This window comes from Rana temporaria, chromosome 1 (genome assembly GCF_905171775.1).
Source record: "Rana temporaria chromosome 1, aRanTem1.1, whole genome shotgun sequence".
Lineage (NCBI taxonomy): Eukaryota > Metazoa > Chordata > Amphibia > Anura > Ranidae > Rana > Rana temporaria.
In genome coordinates this window covers 179,192,761-179,215,758 of record NC_053489.1, presented here as the reverse complement: position 1 = coordinate 179,215,758, position 22,998 = coordinate 179,192,761, and the positions used below count along the sequence as shown (strand labels likewise).

The 22,998-nt window shown below is 44.1% G+C and overlaps 1 protein-coding gene across 2 annotated transcripts in view; it reads left to right on the top strand.

Moving 5' to 3' along the window:
• Window positions 1–22,998, top strand: part of IFT81 (intraflagellar transport 81) — a 234,244-nt gene that overhangs the window by 113,037 nt on the left and 98,209 nt on the right. For both annotated transcript variants that reach the window (XM_040346783.1, XM_040346792.1), the window contains one exon: window positions 8,145–8,294. In XM_040346783.1, coding sequence (XP_040202717.1) covers window positions 8,145–8,294 — 150 coding nt within the window. The remainder of the gene's footprint in view (window positions 1–8,144; window positions 8,295–22,998) is intronic.

Sequence of the window (22,998 nt, the reverse complement as noted above, 5' to 3'; positions counted from 1 at the left end):
GGGAAATAAAAAACAGCATTTTAGCTTGCACATGATCAGATTTACAGCGACCTCATTTCCAAGTGCACTTTCAGTGCACTTTCAAGTGCAATTTGCACTTGTAGTGCAAAGTGGATTTGCCTTTAGTAAATAACCCCCTTTGTGTCATGACAACGTTTTTTCTTTCGTTCTTGGAACAGGTGCAAAACTTTATAAGGATTTTTCTGTTTTCCAAAATAAAAACAAACATGAGTGCAGAATTTTGTGATTCACCTTCAATTCCCTGTTTAAAGTGATTGTAAAGTCTTGTTTAAAAATAAATAACAAACATGTTCTACTCCTCTGTGCAGTTGGTTTTGCACAGAACAGCCTAGATCCTCCTCTTTTTGCGTCCCTCCTCGCTGCTCTTTGCCCCCCCCCTCTTAGGTTGAGTGCCCCTATAGCCAGCAGCTTGCTATGGGGGCACCTGAGCCGTGCTGCAGCTCCATGTGTCCATTCAGACACAGAGCTGCCGTTTGGCCCCACCTCTCCCTCTCGTGATTGGCTAACTGACTTTGATTAATAGCCGTGGGAGCCAATGGCGCCACTGCTATGTATCAGTGGATGGCAGAGGGACTCATTATTATTATTATTATTATTATTATTATTATTTCAAGTACTTATATAGCGCTGTCAATTTACGCAGCACTTTACATCTACATTGTGCATTCACATCAGTCCCTACCCTCAAGGAGATTACACTCTAAAGTCCCTAACTCACATTCATACATACACACACCATACTAGGGACAATTTAGACAGGATCCAATTAACCTACCAGCCTGTCTTTGGAGTGTGGGAGGAAACCCACGCAGGCACATAGAGAACATGGAAACTCCAGGGAGGTAGTGTCGTGGTTGGGATTCGAATCAGCGACCCTTTTTACTGCTAGACAAAAGTGATAGCCACTACACCACTGTGACTCATAAAAATTGCTGGACAGGGATGGGTAAGTAAGTATTTGTATTAGAGGTAAGTATTAGGGGGTGCTAGGGAGGCTACTCCACACAGAAGGCTTTTTATCGTATTGCCATTTAGCTATCTGATGAGGATTTGCATCCTCCTATTAGGAATATATATGTGATGATGACAGGAAAAGAGAAGGATGGGCACATGTGACATAAAACACAGCGTGGAGTTGCATACTAGGCGTTGCAACTCTCATTCCATAATGTGGCTATTCGTAGACTGGAGATACTTTAAATTGTTTCCAGGAATAAATTATCCATCATGATCAGTTGAAACAAAGTCTCCAAGAATAAAGGATTTGTCTCCTGGTAAATGTAGTGGGACATCAGAAATAAATAGGTTACAAATATCTTTTAGGTTTCAAAACCTCCAGTAATTGCAGGTAAAACAATACAGCAGTGAATATATGGTTTCTTATTATGGTTTTCCCAATTATATAGTTATTAAGGAGCAGTTGAAGAGTTGATGCAACTGAGAGGTCAGGGAAAACCTGAGATTTGGGAGAATTGACGTAGTAAGGATAATAAATTAGGTAAGGTGAATTGAGGCAACTGTATGTTTAAAACAAAGATTTACTGTACATTTTTTATGTCGGGGTCACTTTAAAAAAAAAAAACAGCTTCCATTGTCACTATATATCACATGGACAGCCAATACCTGCCCAGGCTATCCATATTTGTCAGAGAATTTTTTTTTTTTTTTTAATTTCTTTATTTTTCAACATTTTTTCCAACATTTACACGAAACATATGGAATGACATTAATCTTAACATAAGAGATCGACAGGGCCGCCATCAGGGGGGTACAGGCATTACACCTGTAAGGGGCCCGGAGGCCCACAGGGCCCCAGATGACAACCCCCCATTTTTTTATTTATTTTTTATAAAAAAATATATATATTTTTTAATATATTTGTATTTTATTTTTTATTAAAGGGCCATTTTTTTTTTTTAGGGGTCCGGAGGTCCCCAGGGGCCTGGAGATTTCCAGGGCCCCGGATGACAACCCCCCTTTTTTATAAAAACAATCTTTTTTTATATATATATATATATATATATATATATATATATATATATATATATATATATATATATATATATATATATATATATATATATATATATATATATATATATATATATATATATTTATAAATGTTTATTTTTTTTATATTTTTTCTTTATTTTTTTTTACTAAAGGGCCCAGAGGTTTCTTGTTTTTATTAAAGGGCCCCAGATTGCAACTCCACTTTTAAAAAATATATATATATATATTTTTTTTATTAAAGGGCCCAGAGGTCCTCAGGGCCCCGGATGGCTAACCCCCTTTTTTTATATATATTTTTCTTTATTTCTTCTTTTTTTTGTAAAGGCCCCCCCCCCCCCGCTAAAACCGCGGCAGCCCCCCCCCGCTTCTCAATTTCAGGCGACAGAAACCCCCCCCCCGGTTCTCTGCTCCAGGAGGGCCCATGCCTGAAGCTGTGTAAGGGGCCCCATAATTCCTGATGGCGGCCCTGGAGATCGATATATGGTCAGTTACTTAAACATAACTTCTTTTCCATACTTCTCAACACGCAGAATAATAAGAAAAGAAGACACTAAACTTCAAAAATAAGGTGAAAATTCCAACTACTGAGGCCCATTATCTCCCATCTTCCCCTCCTTCCCTTCAAAGCAGAAAATTAAGCAGTGGGACAGTTCATCCCAACCTCTGGTCATAGAAAGAGAAAGAAGAGGGAGGAGGACAAATGAGAATGAGGTTTGTAAGACATCATCACCCATCCCAGTGTCCTGCCGTGGCGTGACGCTTACCCACGGCAAAACATTTTATCATTGGTACTCTCCAACCTCTATACCTCTAATACCTTCCCCCCTATCTTCATTCCATTGTTCAACCCCCCTCCCGCCCTAACAAACCAACATACAAACCAGCAAAAAAAAAAAAAAATAGTCCAAATAGCTCCTCCCCCCTCCCTCTCCCCCCTAGTCCCCCTTTGTTAGTCCCTCACCCTCCTCAGACTGAATTAGGTCATTCCACGGTGACCATATTTTAAGATGTCTTTCTCTTTTTTTTCCCCTACTTGTCCATATCAGATCTTCCATTCTATTCACTTCTTCTACCTTCCTAATCCACATATTCAGAGTGGGAGGTTGTACTTGTTTCCACTTAAGTGGTATAAACGCTTTAGCAGCATTCAATAGATGATGTATTATCGGGTTCCCATTTGTTCCCCCCGGGATATTTGACATATGCAGGAGAAAGAAGGTCGGATCATCTGGTATAACCGTCTGACTAAATTTTTGAACAATCTTCCGAACTTCACCCCAGTACCCTTTAATTCTTAAGCAAGTCCAGAAAATATGCACCATCGTTCCTTGTTCTACCTGACATCTCCAGCACTCACTTTTTATATTTGGGAAGTACCTATGCAGCCTCTCTGGAGTCCTATACCATTGTGAAATTATTTTATAGTTTTTTTCTTGCATTTTTGTCAGAGAATTTCAAGTGTGTTTTCATATGTTATTCCTGGGTCAGATGTAGATTAAAGCTGAACTCCAGGTATGATCTTTATTGCATAATTACATTGGACCAATGCAACTATGCATATCTTATACCCGAAGGGCAGCTGGGAATGCTAAATTCACTGTAGTAGTCAGCACTGCTACAGTGATGGCGGTGATCTTCCAGGTTCTGAACCAGGCAGCTTCCCCTCTGCACACTGACAACAGGGGTCACTCAACACTGCTGCCATTCACAGAACACCTTTTTCAACTATTACAAGGCATTCTCTGATTGCAAGATGTGGAGATCATGACGTCACAGCCCCTCTCCACCTTGTCTTATCAGAAAATGCCTTGGATTCATGAAAAAATAGAGGGTGTTATTTGAATGGTGGCATTGCTGAAATAGCCCCTGTGCTGTTCAACTTTTGATTATTATTTTTTTATTAAATTCAAAAAAAGATTTTCTTACTTTAATGTGCTACTGCTACACGGCGTCTTTTAACTTGATATTAAAGATGAAATCTCATGAGGTATAAAAGATGGTCCCATGATTTTACCTGTAAATAATCTTCTCTGCTTTAAAAAAGAAGGGCTGCACAAGTCTTTATGAAATCCGCTCTTTATCTGTGCTGTTGTTGCCTGTGAGCTCCGTCCTTTCATGAAGCTGGATTGTTGGGCGTTCCTAGTTGTCAAGCCTAGTTGCTACCACCCCCTTCCCCCAATGAGCACTGCTCCCTCTATTGAGAATGCATACAGGTCTGTGGTCAAATTGATTTTTCAGCACTGTCATTTGCAGGATCCAATTCCTTTGTTGTGATCATGCCTCTGAGCTTAGTACTGTTTGTGTGCTGACATGCTCCCATGGCCCTGCATGATATGTGACAGCGTTGGTCTTGGGCAGTCACCTTGAGATGGAGACCAGTGCTGTTAATCCCAAGTAATTAGGTATTCATCTCCTACAGAGCTACATGTTTGGACATCATTGAGGGGAGGTAGAGTGTGCTGCTGACCACAATATCTCTCTGGATACAAGCACCTATCAAAACAGGGCAAAGTGCTACATGCACTTTGTACCCTTGAGGAAATGATGAAGGAAATTAGGTTATGGTGAGACATCTTTTTTGAACAGCAATATTTTGAAGAAAGTCATCATGAATTATTCTCAAACTTATTACAAAGAGGTGCACAAACTTTATTTGTTGTTACCTCTCACATCACTACTTCTGTTTAGACACTTCCACAAGCTGTCATGCAAATCATTGTCATTGGGGCAGTTCCCAGAAATTGAGGGGGGCCTTGTTGGAAAGGAAATCTGTTTAATGAATGCCCCACAAAATATAGTTGATCTGAACCACAGCATGAAGGACAAGACTATGGGGGGTATTTACAAAAGGCAAATCCACTTTGCACTGCAAGTGCATAGCAAGTACACTTGAAAGTGTAATCACTTTAGATCGCTGTACATCTGAGGGGAAACTCTGAAATGAGCAGAAGCTTTGGTGATTTTATCATCCAATCATGTACAAGCTAAAATGCTGTTTTTTTATTTTCCTTGCATTTGCCCCTCAGATCTACAGTGACTGCACTTGAAAGTGCACTTGTGGTGCAAAGTGGATTTGCCTTTCGTAAATAACCCCCTATGTATTGGAAATAAGCCATTAGAAAACAGCATGTACATATAGTCTTGTGCTGTGAGTTTTGTCCATTTACAAATCTAATAAGTTCTTTGATCAAAAATGTTTATACCCAGCTAAGATCCTAAAATATTCTGGAACAGAACCATTGAAAACATGGTCTAAATATAGCTCATGATAACAAAGAGGTTAAGTTTTATTTTAGGCAAACTGCCGGGGCTACTTTAATGGAACATTAATAGAACATACAGTTTCTCTATGAGACATGTTTGTTTATAATTTCCGTAGATTACATCTTTTTTATTGGGACAATCTGTGGTACTATTTATATACCCTGATATTATCATGTCATCTGTAAGAATGAAACCTGTATAAGCAGTGCTGCCAGTAATGAGTAGCAGGTTTTCATATGAGGCCTTTGTTGTTTGATTATGGCTTTGACTGGGTTCACATCTATACTTGATGCGGCTCACTGCAGGGGTCCGGTGCGTCCCTGTTCTCTGTTTCAGGGACGAATCGGCCCCCAATTTTTGCCTGAATTCGAACCTGAAATGGAGCCAAAGATGCACAGGACCCCTGTGCAATTCGCTCTGCAGCTGCCATGGAGATGTGTGAACCTGGCTCCATTGAGAGCCGGTCACAATCTCCTGCCATACGAATTGGATGCAGAGAAATGCACATCAAATTTGCACTAGTGTGAACCCAGCCTAAAGAAAAGTTATAGAAAAATATGCAGTTTTCTTTCATCTTTGTGCCCATATCTTGTAGGGACTGGGGCGCCTGACTGTCATATTATGGTTAAGACTAAAAATAATTTGCATTTTCTTGCATATTTATGTCTAAACCTTGTATTAACTGAAGAGTTGATAATAGGCCTGCTTTTCCATGCTTGCAGTCCCTTGTTTTGTCTTTTCTTGAACGGAGTCCCTTCGAACTATCTTCTCTTGCCTTTCACTGCTTTATTACTTTCTGTTTGCCATGCCTTTTGTTCAGTGGCAGCAGTCGGTCAGTTACCAGCCCCGTATTTACCCCATTTATGGCATGGGCAGCGCTTCCCTCCTGGGCTACAGGTGGTGTCTTCCCCTGCATCACAGCGGTCATGCGTCTCCTCCCTTCTCCTCCTTCTAGGCCAATAAGCTGGCTTCTCCTTTTCAGACAGTCGGGAAATGGGTCTCAGGACTCGCTTCATGATTGGCTGGGAGGAGAATCGGTGTGACAAAAGCTAATATTCATTCACTTTTGTCACACAACTGGGTGGGCTGGGAACACAGTGCTCTGTGCCCAGAGCCCACACTTTTTTTTATTCCAATTAGAGCCTCGGGCTCTAATCAAGTGCTTAAAAAAAGCACCATTGGAATTTATTTGCCCCTCAAGTAGATTAGGAGGCTGGACGCATATATAGGGGGCGGCGCCCCTGCACCCTGCATGACGGGCCGCCACTGCTTTTGTTACTTTTCCCAGATACTCCTGCTTACAATACTGTGTTTCAAGTTTAATCTTTGTTTTATTGAAGACAAAGGGGTTGATTTACTAAAGCTGGAGAGTGCAAAATCAGGCTCACTACTACATAGAAACCTAGCTTCCAGGTTTTATTGCCAAGGATTAATTGAACAAGCTGAGCTTAGAAGCTAATTGGTTTCTATGCAGAAGTGAGCCTGATTTTTGCACTCTCCAGCTTTAGTAAATAAACCCCAAGGTGTAGTTTAGTTTAACAGTAAATTGATACATTGAGAGTGCAGTAAAAAGTACATTTTTAAAATCAATTTTTTTTGTCTCAAAATCAGCTTTAGAATTCATGCACACTGGGCATAAAAAAGTCTGCTTATACAAGTTTTTTTTTTTTGTCTGAATGATGTTATATTAGCCTATTAGACCATATACATTTGGGCATTTTACAGGCATATTTGCAGAACAGTGTTTTCAGGTAATGGACACTTCCGGGGAATAAAAGATGCTTCACGCGTGGAAACACTGCATTTAGGCACATTTAGCATTTTCAAGTGTACATTGATTATAGTGAAAAATAAGAGGAGGAGAATGTTTTGGAAAAAACATTTATTGAAGCGAATGCCATTAACGCACATAAACTTTTGTGCAGTATCAGCCAATATGAGCATTTTTTTTAAGCTGCTTTTTCTGCCAGAGGTTATTTTCAGCCAGATAGTGTATATGGACCTTAAGCAAAATCACAAAGTCCTTTCCCAAAGCATAATTTTGCCACTAGGATTTGCTGTTGTCTGTGTGAGGCCTCGTACATACGACCGAGAAACTCGTTGTAAAATAAACATTGTTTTCCTCGACGAGTTCCTTGTCAGGCTTGTCGAGAATCTTGTCAAGCTTTCTTTGCATACACACTGTCAAGACAAAATCTCGTTGTTCTCAAACGTGGTGACGTACAACAGGTACGACGGCACTATAAAGGGGAAGTTCGATTCCACTGGCGCCACCCTTGGGGCTGCTTTTCTAATCTCATGTTACTGCGTGTTAGTAAAAGTTTAGTGAGAGACGATTCGCGCTTTTCTGTCTGTTACAGCGTGACGAACGTGCTATCTCCATTACGAACGCTACTTTTACCGAAGGCGCGCTCCCATCTCATACTTTTATTCTAAGCATGCGCGCAACGAAAAACAGACACACGACCGTTATCCTCAGCAAAAAAGCTCTGCCACCAAGTTTCTTGATGGATTTTGTCGAGGAAAATGGTCGTGTGTACGAGGCCTAAGAGACCGACAAGAAGACTTTGTGCTCTTACTGGAGCTGATTTCCAGACAAAAAATATGTATTTATTTAATTTTTACAGTATTAATATCTCAAACCTTTTTCTAAAATTATGCTTAACAAATTATGTGGCGCTAAGGACACCCCTTTTGCACTTCCTACCATACCAGCAACCTCTTCACCTGATTTTTTTTTTTTTTTACACCAACCAATAACCTCTTTAGCATAATTTGTGGTCTTTGTTTCATCACCACTTATCTTTTCTCACCCTCACAGTTAACTGAATTTTTTTTTCTTATAGTTTAAACGTTATTTGAGCAAGCTTAGAGGAAAAAGCTTAGTCTTTAAAAAGAAGCGTCAAGAACTGGCCGATCTTGCAGCAGAATGTGGTGTTCTTCAAAGAACCGAGCAAATCCTGAAGCAACGCCATGATAGTTTTCAGCAACAATTGGTAAGTTTCCAGGTTACTATGTTTACATGCTTTGGACCTGTCATAGCACCCCTTAAAACACTGGGGGTAGAAGGAAGAAGTAAGAGCTTGTTGTCTGGATGTATTGGAGGTGGATTAGTGCTCTTATGAATTTGTCATTAGCACTCTTATTAGCACATATTGGCACTCTTTATTCAGTAAGTCTGAAACTGGTATAAATGTAGTTAAACCAGCCATACATGGATTGAAATTTGGCCATGTATGTGCAGAGCAGTTGTACAGAAGTTGATCGACCATTCTCCTTCTGTACAACATCTCCCTTGGAATATTTCTAGTCGATCAGTGCTGCCAGCTATAGCCAGTGGCTCTGATCAGTTTATTCTGATGGCAGGGAACTCTTCCTTCTTTCAGAATGCAAAGATACAGCCAGAGGATTCCCTCATCCACCTCATATATGTGAATGGGGTAATTGTGTCTTTTTTTATTTATTTTTTCAACCACTGGGTGAACAAAAAAAAAAAAAGATGCATCTATAGGCTGCCTTACACTTTAAAAATAAGGGCCTCGGCGTCGCATAAATATTCTAGTTTACTGTTTTAGAGGCTGGAGCTATTTTGTAAAGAGAAATTGGCCAGGGCTGTGCAAGCCGTGTTTCTATTGTGCAAAATGATCACCAGTGTGGAAACTGTCTATCCAAATAACATGCTCTATGACTGGAGAAAAAGTCTGGTCTGTTGAGGTGTTCATATAGTGTGCAGAATTGATTTGATTTGAACATAAGACTGCCTCATTATATAGCACAGGTAATGATAGCTAAATTTAAAGACAATGAATATTTACAAAAGCTTATATACTTGGTATAGCTACCATTTCTCTTTCGTTCATGGACGGACACAGCCTTAATCTTGACATAGTGGGTATTAGCCTTCCTTTAGGAGTGACTAGGCAGAAACTTATAGTAAATGTTAAACTTATCATACACACCCTACATCTCCGCCTGGGGGGCAGGCCCTCTGGGTATAACCCCTCTCTCTGCATCTCGCAGACCAGTTTTTTTCTGCCTAGTTAAGGAGAAGACATGTCTCCCTGCGGGCCCATAGGCCTGGAGGCTTTTAGTTCAAATTTTTTATTTTTTATTTTTTTGCTTTATTTAAGTTTTTAATCGTTCCTGTGATCTTCAATCAACTGCCGACTGGGTGACAGGCTGGATCCCAGATCCTTGTAGTCCCCCCAGTTTTGGCCATCAAGCGTGTGCAGACCATAGCTACACACTGTGTCGTCCACGACATGCCCGTCGCTCTACCGGTGGCCGGTGAGCTATACGCTCTAGGGCATGCATATGACCTGTCTAGAGGGCCGAGCCGCAGCAGCCGGGCCGACAGTCACCTCCGTTACCATGCGGGAGATGCTCTGTCTAGGATGCTTCCAGAATAAACCCACAGGAAGGGTAAGTAGTTACCACCTTGCTTCGGCAGGAAGACAGAGCTGGGCATCCCTGGAGAGGTGAGTAAAGGGCTCTATGCTTCCCTTCTCCCCTCCCTTCCTTCCCTCCTCCCTAGGCTCTCTGAGCTAGCTGCTGGGGTGGGGGTTCCCCTGGGGAGCTTCACCTGGGGGGAACCATGTACGTTTACTAAATCAGTGTATAAGTGCCAAGAGAGATTGCTTACCTGTGTCCTGCTCCATACTATTGGCAACCATTTTCCCTGTGATCCATGCTGTATTGTTTGTACTTGCACTGGCGGCCATATTCTTGTAGCCGCATTGTATTGGCCTCTATTGACGCTCGGCGGCCATACTTTTGTTGTTTTCTGCATGTTTACTTTCTGGGGTGTTACACTTGCACTGGCGGCCATGTTCTTGTGGCCGCACTGTATTTTGCCTCTAGCGGCCACTTCAGCGTTCATTTTTCATAGGATCCCGGCGATGTTACATCCACGCTCGGCGCCCATGGTTTGTAGGACCGTAACCGCGTCTATTGGCCGCTCGGCGGCCTGCACAATATGCTCCAATATGGCGCTATAGCAGTGGCATTGCTTGCAGCCTTTTTGCCTCGGTAATTCACAAGGTCGGGGCCTCTAGCTGCCGTTCGGCGGCCATTTTCTTGTAGCCTCACTATGTATTATACATAACACTGGCGACCATGCTTTTGTGGCCTCAGCGCTGTTGGCCTCTAGTGTCAGAGCGACGGCCATCTTTATTATTTAAAGGACAGTCAGACAGAGACACGCTGCTGACTAATCAAACTAAGGAGCTGACAAAAGCAGCAGCCCTATTAAGTAGCAGCTATCGCTAAAACAGCACAGATCGACAGACACAATCTCTGCTAGTGTTCAGCGGACAAGAAGCAGCTCAGCTAAAAAACGGAACCGTACTACTGGTTCCTGGGTGGTGAGTCCTCTGGGGGGGGGAAACCCTTGTCTCTGCTGCAGCTAGGAGGGTGGGTTACTACCTTGCTTGGGAGTCCCTGTGTCAGGCATGTGGGCAGCATGGCGTCAGAAGCAGACGTTTTTTTTCTCTAAGACACCTACGGCTACGGCTCAGGACCCTGGCTCTGAGGTATCTGGCGATGCGGACCTAGATCGGCCAGACAGGATGATTCCGGACCCAGGTCAGCACGCGAGAGGGCTCTGGTGAGTGACCTTATCAAGATATCAGTGCAAGATACCCTTAAGATTGAGGGGTCTGTAGAAGCAACAGAAGCGCCGGTCCTCTTTGGGTTCCGTAAGGCGACCCGCACTGCTAAGGTGTTCCCTTGTGTGTCTTACTTAGACAAACTGTTATACAAAGAGTGGGACAAACCACAAAAGACTTTTTCAGTACCTAAAAATCTGGTGGTGCATTACCCTCTTGAGGAGAGTTTCTTGAAGAAAAGGACCTTGCCCCCGATAGTGGACCCTCCTGTGTCCAGACTAAACAAGGAGGGGGCTCCTGCCTTCAAAGAACCTGCGGACAAGAAGGCTGAGGCGATCACCCGCAACCTATACACGGTAGTAGGCTCGGCGCTATGCCCAACCATAGTTGGGGCCCTGGTGTCTCTCGGAATGGGCAAAGATGCTGCTCAATGGGTTAGAGGCACGTCAGGCTTCCCCGGACGAGATAGCCCTAGCTGACCAGCTAGTACAGGGCCTAAAATTCATTTGCGAATCAGCCTTGGACACGATTCCTCTGCTGGCCAGGGCTTAAAACCATGCGGTGGTGTTACGCCGTCTACTGTGGTTAAAGAATTGGTCTGCGGACCAATCTTCCAAGAAGGCCCTGATAGACCTGCCCTTTAAGGGCGACAGACTCTTTGGAGCTTCCCTGGATGACATTATTAAAGATGCCACAGGAGGTAAGAGCATGCTGCTCCCACAATCATGGTGGCCTTCTTCGAGGCAGTACCATATGCGCAATCTCACACGCGAGTGCTACAGAAGGAAATTGCCCATCATCCCTGGATTATCAAATCCGGGTGAGCCGCCAGGTCAGGACATACCTTGTTTGGTGGCTGACCTCACCGGCACTTCTGTCTGGGAAGTTGTTCCTTCCTTATCACTGGATAGTCATCACGAAAGACACCAGCCTTACCGGTTGGGGGGGGAGTCTGGGGGGTTCAGTCGACCCAGGGTCGCTGGTCTCCGGAGGATTCCCACTTGCCGATTAATGTCCTGGAACTTCGGGCGATCAGGCTGTGCCTCTCCACATGGTCTCAGAGGCTACAAGGGCGTCCAGTCAGGATCCAGTCGGACTCCGTGGAGTCAGTACCGGCTAATCTATGCCTTCCCCCCTTTAAAGCTCCTTCCTCATCTGCTTCGCAGAGTGGAGGCAGAGGGGATTCCAATGATCCTAATTGCTCCGGATTGGCCTCGACGTCCTTGGTACGCCGATCTAGTGCGTCTAGTAGCAGACATCCCATGGCGTCTACCGCTAAGAGAGACCCTGCTGTCACAAGGTCCCATACTGCATCCTGCTTTACAGTCGCTGGCTTTAATGGCATGGCTATTGAAAGCCAGGTACTAGGAGACCGGGGCCTATCGGATTCTGTGATTCCTACCATGAGGAAGGCTAGGAAGTTATCCTCTAGGAGGATTTACCATCGCACTTGGAAAGCTTACTTGGCCCTTTGCGAGGAAATGAGCTGGAATCCACTGACTTATTTGGTGTCCAGAGTCCTGCTGTTCTTACAGCGTGTAGTGGACCAAAGGCTTGGGTTAAATACGATTAAAGGACAGATTTCTGCCCTGGCTGTTTTCTTTCAGCGACCCCTGGTGGCTCACTCTCTAGTGAGGGGGTACAGGGGGTTCGACATGTGGCCCCTCTGGTCCGTCCTCCGCTACCTCCGTGGGACTTAAACCTTAAACCTGGTTCTCTCGGTGCTTCAGAAACCACCGTTCGAAGAGATTAGGGAGATTCCCTTGTTGACACTTTCTCAGAAGGTGGTCTTTTTGGTGGCTGTTACGTCAGTAAGACGAGTTTCTGAGCTGGCAGCCTTGTCTTGCAAGGCTCCTTATCTGATCTTCCACAAGGAAAAGGTGGTGCTGCGCCCGCAGCTTTCCTTTCTACCTAAGGTCGTCTCGGCCTTTCATCTCAATGAAGACATTGTACTTCCATCCTTGTGTCCTCATCTGTTGCACCCTAGAGAGGCGGCGTTACATTCCTTGGACGTTGTCCTTGAACGTTGTCTAAGCTCTGAGAGTATACTTATCTGCTACTGCTCCGTTCCGGAGGTCAGACTCGCTGTTTGTTTCGGTGGCTGGTCCCAAGAAGGGCCTAGCGGTCTCGTCGGCCATCATCTCAAGGTGGATCTGACCGATAGTGATTCAGTCTTGCGCCATAAAGGGTCGGGCGCCCCCCTTTCCTCTCACGGCGCATTCAACCAGGGCAATAGGTACCTCTTGGACTTTCTAACATGAAGCGTCTGTTTCCCAGGTGTGTAAGGCGGCGACCTGGTTTTCCATTCACACTTTCACTAAATTCTACAAGGTTGATGTGAGTGCATCTTCGGATGCTTCTTTCGGCCCCAAAGTTTTGCAGGCAGGCTGTTTAGAGTTGCAACTCCCCAGTGGAGGAGCTCTATTTTGTTTTTGGGGTGAAGTTTAAGTTTATGCTGTTCCCACCCCTCGTTTTTTGACACTGCTTTGGGACGTCGAGATTAAGGCTGTGTCCGTCCATGAATGAAAGAGAAAATAGGATTTTATACTCACTGTAAAATCTTTTTCTCTGAGTTCATGGACGGACACAGCACCCACCCCTCCTTTTTATGTTTGTACTGCTTTTTGACTAACTGATCTGTGCGATGCAGAGAGAGGGGTTATACCAAGAGGGCCCGCTCCCCGGGCGGGGCTGTAGGGTGTGTATGATAAGTTTAACATTTACTACAAGTTTCTGCCTAGTCACTCCTAAAGGAAGGCTAATACCCACCATGTCAAGATTAAGGCTGTGTCCGTCCATGAACTCAGAGAAAAAGATTTTACGGTGAGTATATTTTTTGGTACATTACATGCTTTAATTTGTATGATGCAACTAAGAAACTGATTCTGTAGACAAGTGCTGATTAACAAAGTGAGAGATACTCTGGAAAATGTTGAAGAGAATTTACATAGTGTGATTACTTGGTAGCTTGTGGAGTGGGTTAGACAAAGTGCAACACTCAAAAGTTGATAAGAAGCCAAAATAACCCCTCAGACTGTGTAACAGCACATGTATTTCCGATGTCTATTAGGGCTTTGGCAAAGTTACATTGGCCCTGTTTTGTGTTTAAGAATCTTGAGTTTTAGTTATAGATATTTTGTTAAAGCCACTTGTGTATTTTAATTGTCAGTTATTATAGAACTCAGTATCTGTTTATTTTATAAGGTATGATAATTTATATAATATAATTTTTTGCTATACATTTCTTTATCATACATCACGGGACACAGAGTTAGGCTAATATTCATTACCTACTGGGTTATACGTTATCTCTAGGTGAATGGACACTGGTATACAAAGTCTTGGACAGGAAGTCCGCCCCTATAAAACCCCTCCCATACAGGAAGTACTTCAGTTTTTTTTTTACCAGTGTCTGCAAGGTGGATGGGCACCTATGTTGAGCTTGAGGTCTTTAGTCCCAAAATACGGTTTTTAAATGAATCAAGAGATTGACCGGTCGGATCCATTTGAGGAAAAGCTTTTATGCCTAAATAAATGGTACCCGAGCCTCACAAAGAAGCTGCAAGGATCCTGTGGGATTTTTCCTGTAATGCGACCTTCGGACGCTAAACCCTGCATAGTGGAAACCTGGACACCACAGATCTAAGGCATTCCTGCAGGGTGCTGTACAGGTCCAAGGGAGTGGACCCTAAAACATGAAAGGGTACTCAGTCCTTGAAGGTCTCCAAGTGACGAAACCTGCCATGATGGGTGAAGATTGAGCTCTTAGTTTCTAAGGCTGCCCTGCGCCTGGATGAGCAAGTGAAACCCCCTTATTTGCTTATTGTGGCTTGCCCCAGTGATTTTAACAATCAGTCAAGCTAGCTAGAGGCTGGACACCTGTGTGGGCGGTGACCACAGGGGGAATTTTGGGCTAGCTGTGGGTGTTTGCAAAGAGTACCCTTTTTCCTGTTGTCTTAGCTGTTTTTTCTTATGGATGGTCCGCACACGACGAGGGTGTGCTTTTGTGTATATTCCCCTCAGAGGTTTCTAAGATCCAGCATTCCCTCGAACCCTCCAAAGAGAAACTCATTGTTTCGGGAACTAGGTCATTTAGTGCATCCGGGACTGATTTATACAGGTTCCTGTATCCAAAAGGGGAACAGGGTTTTATTCTGACCGGTTCACGATTCAAAAACCAAACGGGAACACAAGGCATATTTTGGATCTAAGATCCCTGAACCAGTATCTATTAATCCAGTCCGTTTCAGATAAAGTCTGTCCGCTCAGTAGTAGCCTTGCTCCAGATGGGAGACTTCTTAGCCTTCATCAATATCAAGGACGCGTATTTACATGTACCTATCTTTCAACCTCATTAGAGGTTCCTGTAATTTGCAGTAGAACGTAATTTTTCAGTTTGTGGCCCTGCCCTTTGGGCTTGCCACAGCACCCCGGGTGTTCACAAAGGTACTAGCACCAGTACTGGGTCTTTTAAGGGCAGGATCAGAACTTACGAAAGGGAAGATCCTTCCTCCCAGTGTCTTGAAGAGTACTGACCACAGACGCCAGTCTTTTGGGCTGGGAAACGACCCTAGAGGGGCTCACAGCTCAGTGGAGATGGTCACAGGCAGAACAGAGCCTGCCTATCAACATCCCAGAGTTGTGGGCTGTATGTCTGGCCCTATGGTCCTGGACGGTGGAGCTTCAGGACTGCCCTATTAGGCTTCAGCCTGACAATGCCACTGCAGTGTCCTATATAAACCATTAGGGCGGTACCAGCAGTCGTTCAGCTCAGAAATTCCGGGGGTAGAGAACTAGAAGGCAGATTATCTCAGCCGCCAGCTAATCTGCCCAGGGGTATGGTTTGTACAACCGAGGGTGATCCAGGAAATTTGCCAGCATTGGGTATGTCCAGATGTTGATCTATTGCCATCCAGGTTAAAAAACAAGCTTACATCAGTTTGTGTCCTGAACAAGGAACAGATGCTCTGGTAGTTCCATGGAGCCAATACTTCCTGGTTTATGCTTTCCCCCCAATCCCTCTCCTTCCACATTTGTTGTGCAGGATTCAGAGAAAGGGGGTTCCAGTCATTCTGGTGGCTCCAGCCAGGCCCAGAAGGCATTGGTTCTCTGAGATTGAGATTGGCAGTAGACTGACCATGGACGCTTCCACGCCACTCCGATCTTCTGTCTCAGGGTCCTATATTCCATCCCAATTTACAGTCTCTAAATTTGACAGCATAGCTATTGAAGCCAGGGTGCTGAAGGATCGTGGCATCTCTTGACCAGTGGTGTCTACCCTAGTGAATGCTAGGAAAGATCTATCATAAGGTTTCTAACCTAGTGAATGCTAGGAATATCTATTATAATTCTCTCTTTTTTCTATAGTTGGCTTTGAGTACAATCAGAGGTCCTATTTTGGCCTTGTCAATATTCTTCCAAAGGCTTTTAGCCTCCCATTGGCTGGTCCGAACCTTTATGCAGGGGGCAACTCATTTGATCCCCCCCCCCCAATTATGTCAGCTATGTGTCCTTGGCACTTAAATTTGGTGCTGTCTGTGTTACAGAAACAACCATTTGAGCTTATCAAATAAATTCCATTAGTCTGGCTGTCATGCAAGCTAGCCTTCCTGATGGCCTTCACCTCGGCTAGAAGGGAGTCGAAATTGACAGCCTTTTCATGTAGGCAACCATACCTAATTTTTCACCACAACAAGGTGGTGTTGCATCCTATTCCATCGTTCTTGCCAAAGGTGGTTTCAGCCTTTCATTTAAATCAGGACATTGTTTTACCTTCTCTTTTCTCTCAACCTTGTTAGGCGGAAAAGAGGCGACTGCATTCCTTGGACGTCGTTCGGGCAGTCAGAGTTTATTTGTCTAGATCTGCGGAGATCCGAGGATCAGACTCCTTTTTTGTTTTACCAGCAGGCAGCTTACAAAAAAGGCATACTATCTTATGAAATACTACCTTAGATTGAAGCCCCAACAGCGGTCCCGACACACTGCTCTTCCCCTGCTACATGTCTCCCGGAGTTATTTTCGGGTATCGCGGGCTCCGGCGCTGTGATTGAACGGAGCCGCGATGACGTCACTCCTGTGCATGCACGCAGAAGCCGCCGCTAGAGGCACCTCAGCTGAAGCAACGGCAAGAACGAGCCGTTGCCTCAGTGCGCATGTGCCGATGACGTCGGCACATGCTTATACAGGGGATATCTCCTAAACCGTGTAGGTTTAGGAGATATCCACGGTAGCTACAGGTAAGCCTAATTATAGGCTTACCTGTAGTAAAAAGTGGTTTGTAAGGGTTTACAACCACTTTAACCAGTTCCTGACCAGATCACGCAGATAAACTGCGGCAGAATGGCTCTTCTGGGCGAAATCCCATACATGTACGGCTTCGCCCAGGAGGGCCACCAGAGGGTGCGCGTGCGCCGCCCGAGGCGCCCCCCCCACTGCACAGCGGGGAACCCGATGTGCGTGGCTGGCGGGCTCGATCGCCACCAGCCACGTGCGATCATGTGCACGAGTGGCTGTGCTGTCTGAGGAGAGAAAACAGATTGTGTCTTTCTTCAAAGTTGAAACTGCAATCTGTCATCTCTCCTAGTTAGTTCCATCCCCCCACAGTTAGAACGCACAATAGGGAACACAGTTACCCCTTGATCGCCCCCTAGTGTTAACCCCTTCCCTGCCAGTGACATTTACATAGTAATCAGTGCATATTTATAGCACTGATCGCTCTGTAAATGTCAATGGTCCCAAAAATGTGTCAAGTGTCCGACCTGTCCGTCGCAATAACGCCAAAAATCGCAGATCACTGCCATTACTAGTAAAAAAAAAAACTCCATATAAATGCCACAAATCTTTCCCATAGTTTGTAGACGCTATAACTTTTGCGCAAGCCAATCAATATACTCTTATTGCGATTTTTTTTTTTTTTTACCAAATATATGTAGAAGAATACATATCGGCCTAAACTGAGGATTTTTTTTTCTTTAATTGGGATATTTACTATGGCAAAAAGTAAAAGCTAGAGGGTGTTTACGAAAGGCAAATCCACTTTGCACTTTAAGTGGAAAGTGCACTTGAAATTCCGCTTGGAAGTGCAGTTGCTGTAAATCTGAGGGGTAGATCTGGAATGAGGGGAAGCTCTACTGATTTTATTATCCAATAATGTTCAAGCTAAAATGCTGTTTTTTATTTTGTTTGCATGTTCCCCTCGGATCTACAGCAACTGCACTTCTAAGTGCACGTTCAGTGCAATTTCAAGTGCACTTTGCACTTGTAGTTTGCACTTGTAGTGCAAAGTGGATTTGCCTTTAGTAAATAACCCCCAGTGTGTTTTTTTTTCAAAATAGTTGCTCCTTTTTTGTTTATAGCGCCAAAAATATAGACCTCAGAGGTGATCAAGTACCACCAAAAGAAAGCTCTATTTGTGGGAAAAAAAGGACGTACATTTTGTTTGGGTGCAACATTGCACGACTGCGCATTTGTCAGTTAAAGCGACGCAGTGCCAGTTCGCAAAAAATGGCCTGGTCATTGAGCAGCCAAATCTTTCCTTAAGTGGTTAAAGGTTTGTATTTCATTACCACAAGTTGTTTTTTACCCACTGCGGTTGGCGTGGAAAAAAAAGGAAAATAATATATTTTTTTCAAATATACAATTGCGACACAAGTCATATTGTAATTGAATGCTATTAAAGTGATACTAAAGTCTCATTTTTTTTCCCGTTAAAAATAACAAATGTGTTATATTTTCCTGCTCTGTGCAGTGGTTTTGCACAGCGCAGCCTAGATCCTCCTCTTCTCGGGTCCCGCTTTGGTTCCCTTGGCCACTCCTTCCTGTTGAGTGCCCTCACAGGAAGCAGCTTGCTATGAGGGCACCTGAGCCGCACCTACCTCCATTCAGACGCAGAGCTGTGGCCCGGTCCCACCTACTTTTTCTCCTCATTGGCTCACTGACTTTGATTGACAGCAGCGGGAGCAAATGGCACCACGCTGTCTCAGCCAAAGAGGAGGGGAGTCCTGGACAGCTGAGTCCCTTGTGAAACATTGCTGGATAGAGATGGGCTCAGGTAAGTATTAGGGCAGCTGAAGGGAGCTGCTGCACACAGAAAGTTTTTTAAGCTTAATGCATGCATTAAGATAAAAAACCTTCTGCCTTTACAACCACTTTCTTCTTCAATCTGCAGCTCTGTAATTGTCTGTTAAATGCAATGCAATATGGCTACCTGGAGGTGTTCTGTACACGGAATGTGTTTCCTCTAAACAAAAGTGGAGTTACTCTTTAAATATATTATTAAATGTAACTAGTTATTGCTTACCTGTTTTAAAACTGAAGTGCGAATAGGACTTCCCTTATACCTCTGGTCTAAAAACCCTTGGGAAGTTGAAAATGGGATCAGAGGGCACGTAGAGTGGCATGAGTGCTGAATCGTCAATCTGGAGATTCACACTTCTGTAGAAGACTTGAGGATGGCTTTGCTGGCAGGTGCTGTTAAAGGCAGGTGAGGAAGACAGATGTAGGTTTTTTTGTAGGTGAGGAAGAGCAGGGCTGTAGAGTAGTCACAGCACGAGACAGGATACAGATTAGATGAGCCGCTGATAGAAACACAGGAGCAGTGTGGCAGATGGGGAAGTAGTCAAAGAAAAATCTGAATTTGCCAACCATGGGGACAAACGGTGGGCAGTTTAGGAGGCAGAGTTGTGATCAGAAAGCGGACGAGTTTAGAGATTTTATGGGGTACCCAGGGCACTGGGATGGGAAGGCTAGGAAACAGGAAGAAGTAGAGGAGAAGTGTGAGCTCAAACCCAAGGGAGCTTAGTGGATTAAGAACTTAGAGGGTGGAGGGCTAGAAGACATATAAGGTACTGTGGGCCAGATTCACAGTCAGCGGCGTAAATGTAGGCTGGCGTAGCGTATCGTAGTTGTGCTACGCCGCCGCAACTTAGAGAGGCAAGTGCTGTATTCACAAAGCACTTGCGTCTAAAGTTACGGCGGCGTAGTGTAAATGTGCCGGCGTAAGCGCACCTAAATCAAATGAGGAACAGGGGGGCGTGTTTTATGTAAACTAATCATGACCCCACGTAAATTACGCTTTTTTTCGAACGGCGCATGCGCGCGCATGCTCAGTATCACGTCAAATTTTCAAATTAAATTACGCCCGCTCAATGCCTATTCGACGTGAACGTAACTTACGTCCAGCCCCATTCACGGACGACTTACGCAAACGACGTAAAATACGACGCTGTTCCGACGTTTCCGACGTCCATACCTAACATGACTTACCCCTGCTTTATGAGGGGTAACTTTACGCAGGCGTATGTCTTACGTAAACGACATATCTTGCTACGCCAGGCGCACGTACGTTCGTGAATCGGCGTATCTAGCTCATTAGCATATTCAACGCGGAAATCTACGAAAGCGCCACCTTGCGGCCAGCGTAAATATGCACCCTAAGATACGACGGTGTAAGAGACTTAGGCCGCTCGTATCTTAGCCAAATTTATGCATAACTGATTCTAAGAATCAGCCGCATAGATACGACTGCTCTCATTCGGACTTACGACGGCGTACATGGCGCTACGCCGTCGTAAGTCCTTTGAGAATCTGCGCCTGTATGTATTATTGCTGCCCTATGCATTTTGCATCTGCCTGTACCTGCATCTTTTAATCTGAGATATGGTAAAGGACAGGGGTCAAGTCCTTTGGGGAAAAAAGTGTGGGAACTCCCACCCAAGATCCACTCCCCCACCAAAAAAATAAATGATACGCTCATATGCATAATTACTAAACCGCATTTTTTTTTTTTTCGATCCACTGTACCTTCGCAATCCTTTATGTTACTGGCCGCTTCCTGTATATGGATTCATCAGTTAGTGTGCAAGTATTCCGTCACTTCCTCGATGCCGCAATGTCTCCTGGGAGCTTTTGTCATTGTTCCCAGGAGACATTGAGGAGGTCTTCCGCAAATTAACGCGGGATTTAGAAAGAACTTTAAGCAAGTGACTCGAGCTGCGCATCGCCGCTTAGTGAAGGATTGGCTTGGGCGGCTCGGCTGCTCTAGTCCTGCAAAGGGAACTGCGTTCCTGCTGTGAAAAAAGTGCAGGAACTCCGTTCCCGCAGGACTTGAGCTTTGGTAAAGGAGGTGCAAGCAGATGTACGTGATGAAACTAGACTCCTTAGGTATTCGTTTATATTTAGACAACATATTCTTCCCAATAATACCATTGTTTGGTCTGATCGGAAATCTTGTCTCGGAGGGCCGTTGTAAAATCTTCCATGTTTTGGATGCAATTTACACCGGCAAACCACTGTTATAATATTGGTGGACTTTTCCAGGCACTAGGGATACAAGCCCTGGCAACATTTAATGGATGAATTAGCAGGGATTTCTCATAGCTCTATAAAACAGGGAACATTTTGTGAGTATCTGAATTATCCCCTTTACTGGTTTTCAGTAGGGTTTGAGGTGGAGGGCAGTTCCAAAAAATGTGTAAAAATTACCCATTATGTGTGCCAACATATGCCAATTTGTTGTGGAAAGAGCTTGTCGATGACTAATGGCATCCTGTACCATCTGGTCACAATATTGTAAGAGATTTCCAGATATTTATTACAAATTGAGGCTTTATTGGAAACAGTATCCTTCTCTTTTGATCCTGCATGAAAGTGAGCCATAGGTCTTTTTTCCATTTATTGAGAAACTCTGGGCCAACGTGTGAATGTATGTTCATAAGGAACTGGTATGAGAGAGACCGGATCCTCTTGGCATCCCCATGATTAGACAAGTCTCCTCTGGCTGTCAGTTCACTGAGGAAATGTAGTGGTTTAGGAAGAGTGTATGAATGGGGAAAATTGTTGCCGACACCAGGTGTTGAGTTCAGGGGCCTTTATGAGCTGCGGAATGGGCCAAGAATTTACTCCATCCGTACCTGGATAAGAATTTTGTTGCCCTCATAAGAACTCTTACAGTCCAGATGCAGAAAATGTTATCTGATTGACCTGGGAGGAACTTGGATTGTGCTAGCATAGAGGTCATAGGAGAGGGAAAGCATTGGATGTTTAAAAGGGAAAAGGATCTGACCATTTCACATAGCATAATTTCAATAAACGGATGTATCTGTAAGGGGATAGGGATATGCTTCCCTGCCTGTGTCTGACCTATTAATGGCACGTCAAGCAATCTAGTTATAGTGACACTCTGTTTGAACTTGCCGTGCTTGCACCAGTCTATTACCTGTGCTATATGTATGGTAGTGTAGTAGCTTTCAAGATCTGCCAATCCTATGCCACTTCTAGCTTTCTGCCTGATCAGTATGTCTCTGCAGATTCCTGGAGCCTTGCCCCTCCAAATAAATTGGATAAATTCCACGCTAGGCGAACAGAAGAATGCCTGAGAGACATGTATGGGTAACCTTTGGAGCTGGTACAGTAGTCTGGCATCATTTTTAAGACATTACACCTCTCAAACCAGGAGAGTGAAAGAGAATTCCTCATGCTGAGGTCATAGTTGCATAGTTGCATAGTAGGTGAGGTTGAAAAAAGACACAAGTTCATCAAGTCCAACCTATGTGTGTAATTATACATCAGTATTACATTGTATCTAATAGTTTTTTGAAACTATCGATGCTCCCTGCTGAGACCACCGCCTGTGGAAGGGAATCCCACATCCTTGCCGCTCTTACAGTTAAAAACTCTCTACGTAGTTTAAGGTTAAACCTCTTTTCTTCTAATTTTTTTTTCCACAAGAAAGTTTTATCCCTATTGTGGGGTCACAAGAACGGTATTTGTAAATTGAAATCATATCCCCTCTTAAGCGCCACTTCTCCAGAGAGAATAAGTTCAGTGCTTGCAACCTTTCCTCATAACTAATATCCAGACCCTTTATTAGCTTTGTTGCCCTTCTTTGTACTCGCTCCATTTCCAGTACATCCTTCCTGAGGATTGTTTTATCTCTGGAGTTGATCTCCATTTTAATGCATGCCAATACTCTGTTTGCTTTGTTAGCAGCAGCTTGGAATTGCATGCCATTGTTGAGCCTATCATCTACTATGATGCCCAGGTCCTTTTCCATCCTAGATTCCCCCAGAGATTCTTCCCCAAGAATATAGCTTGC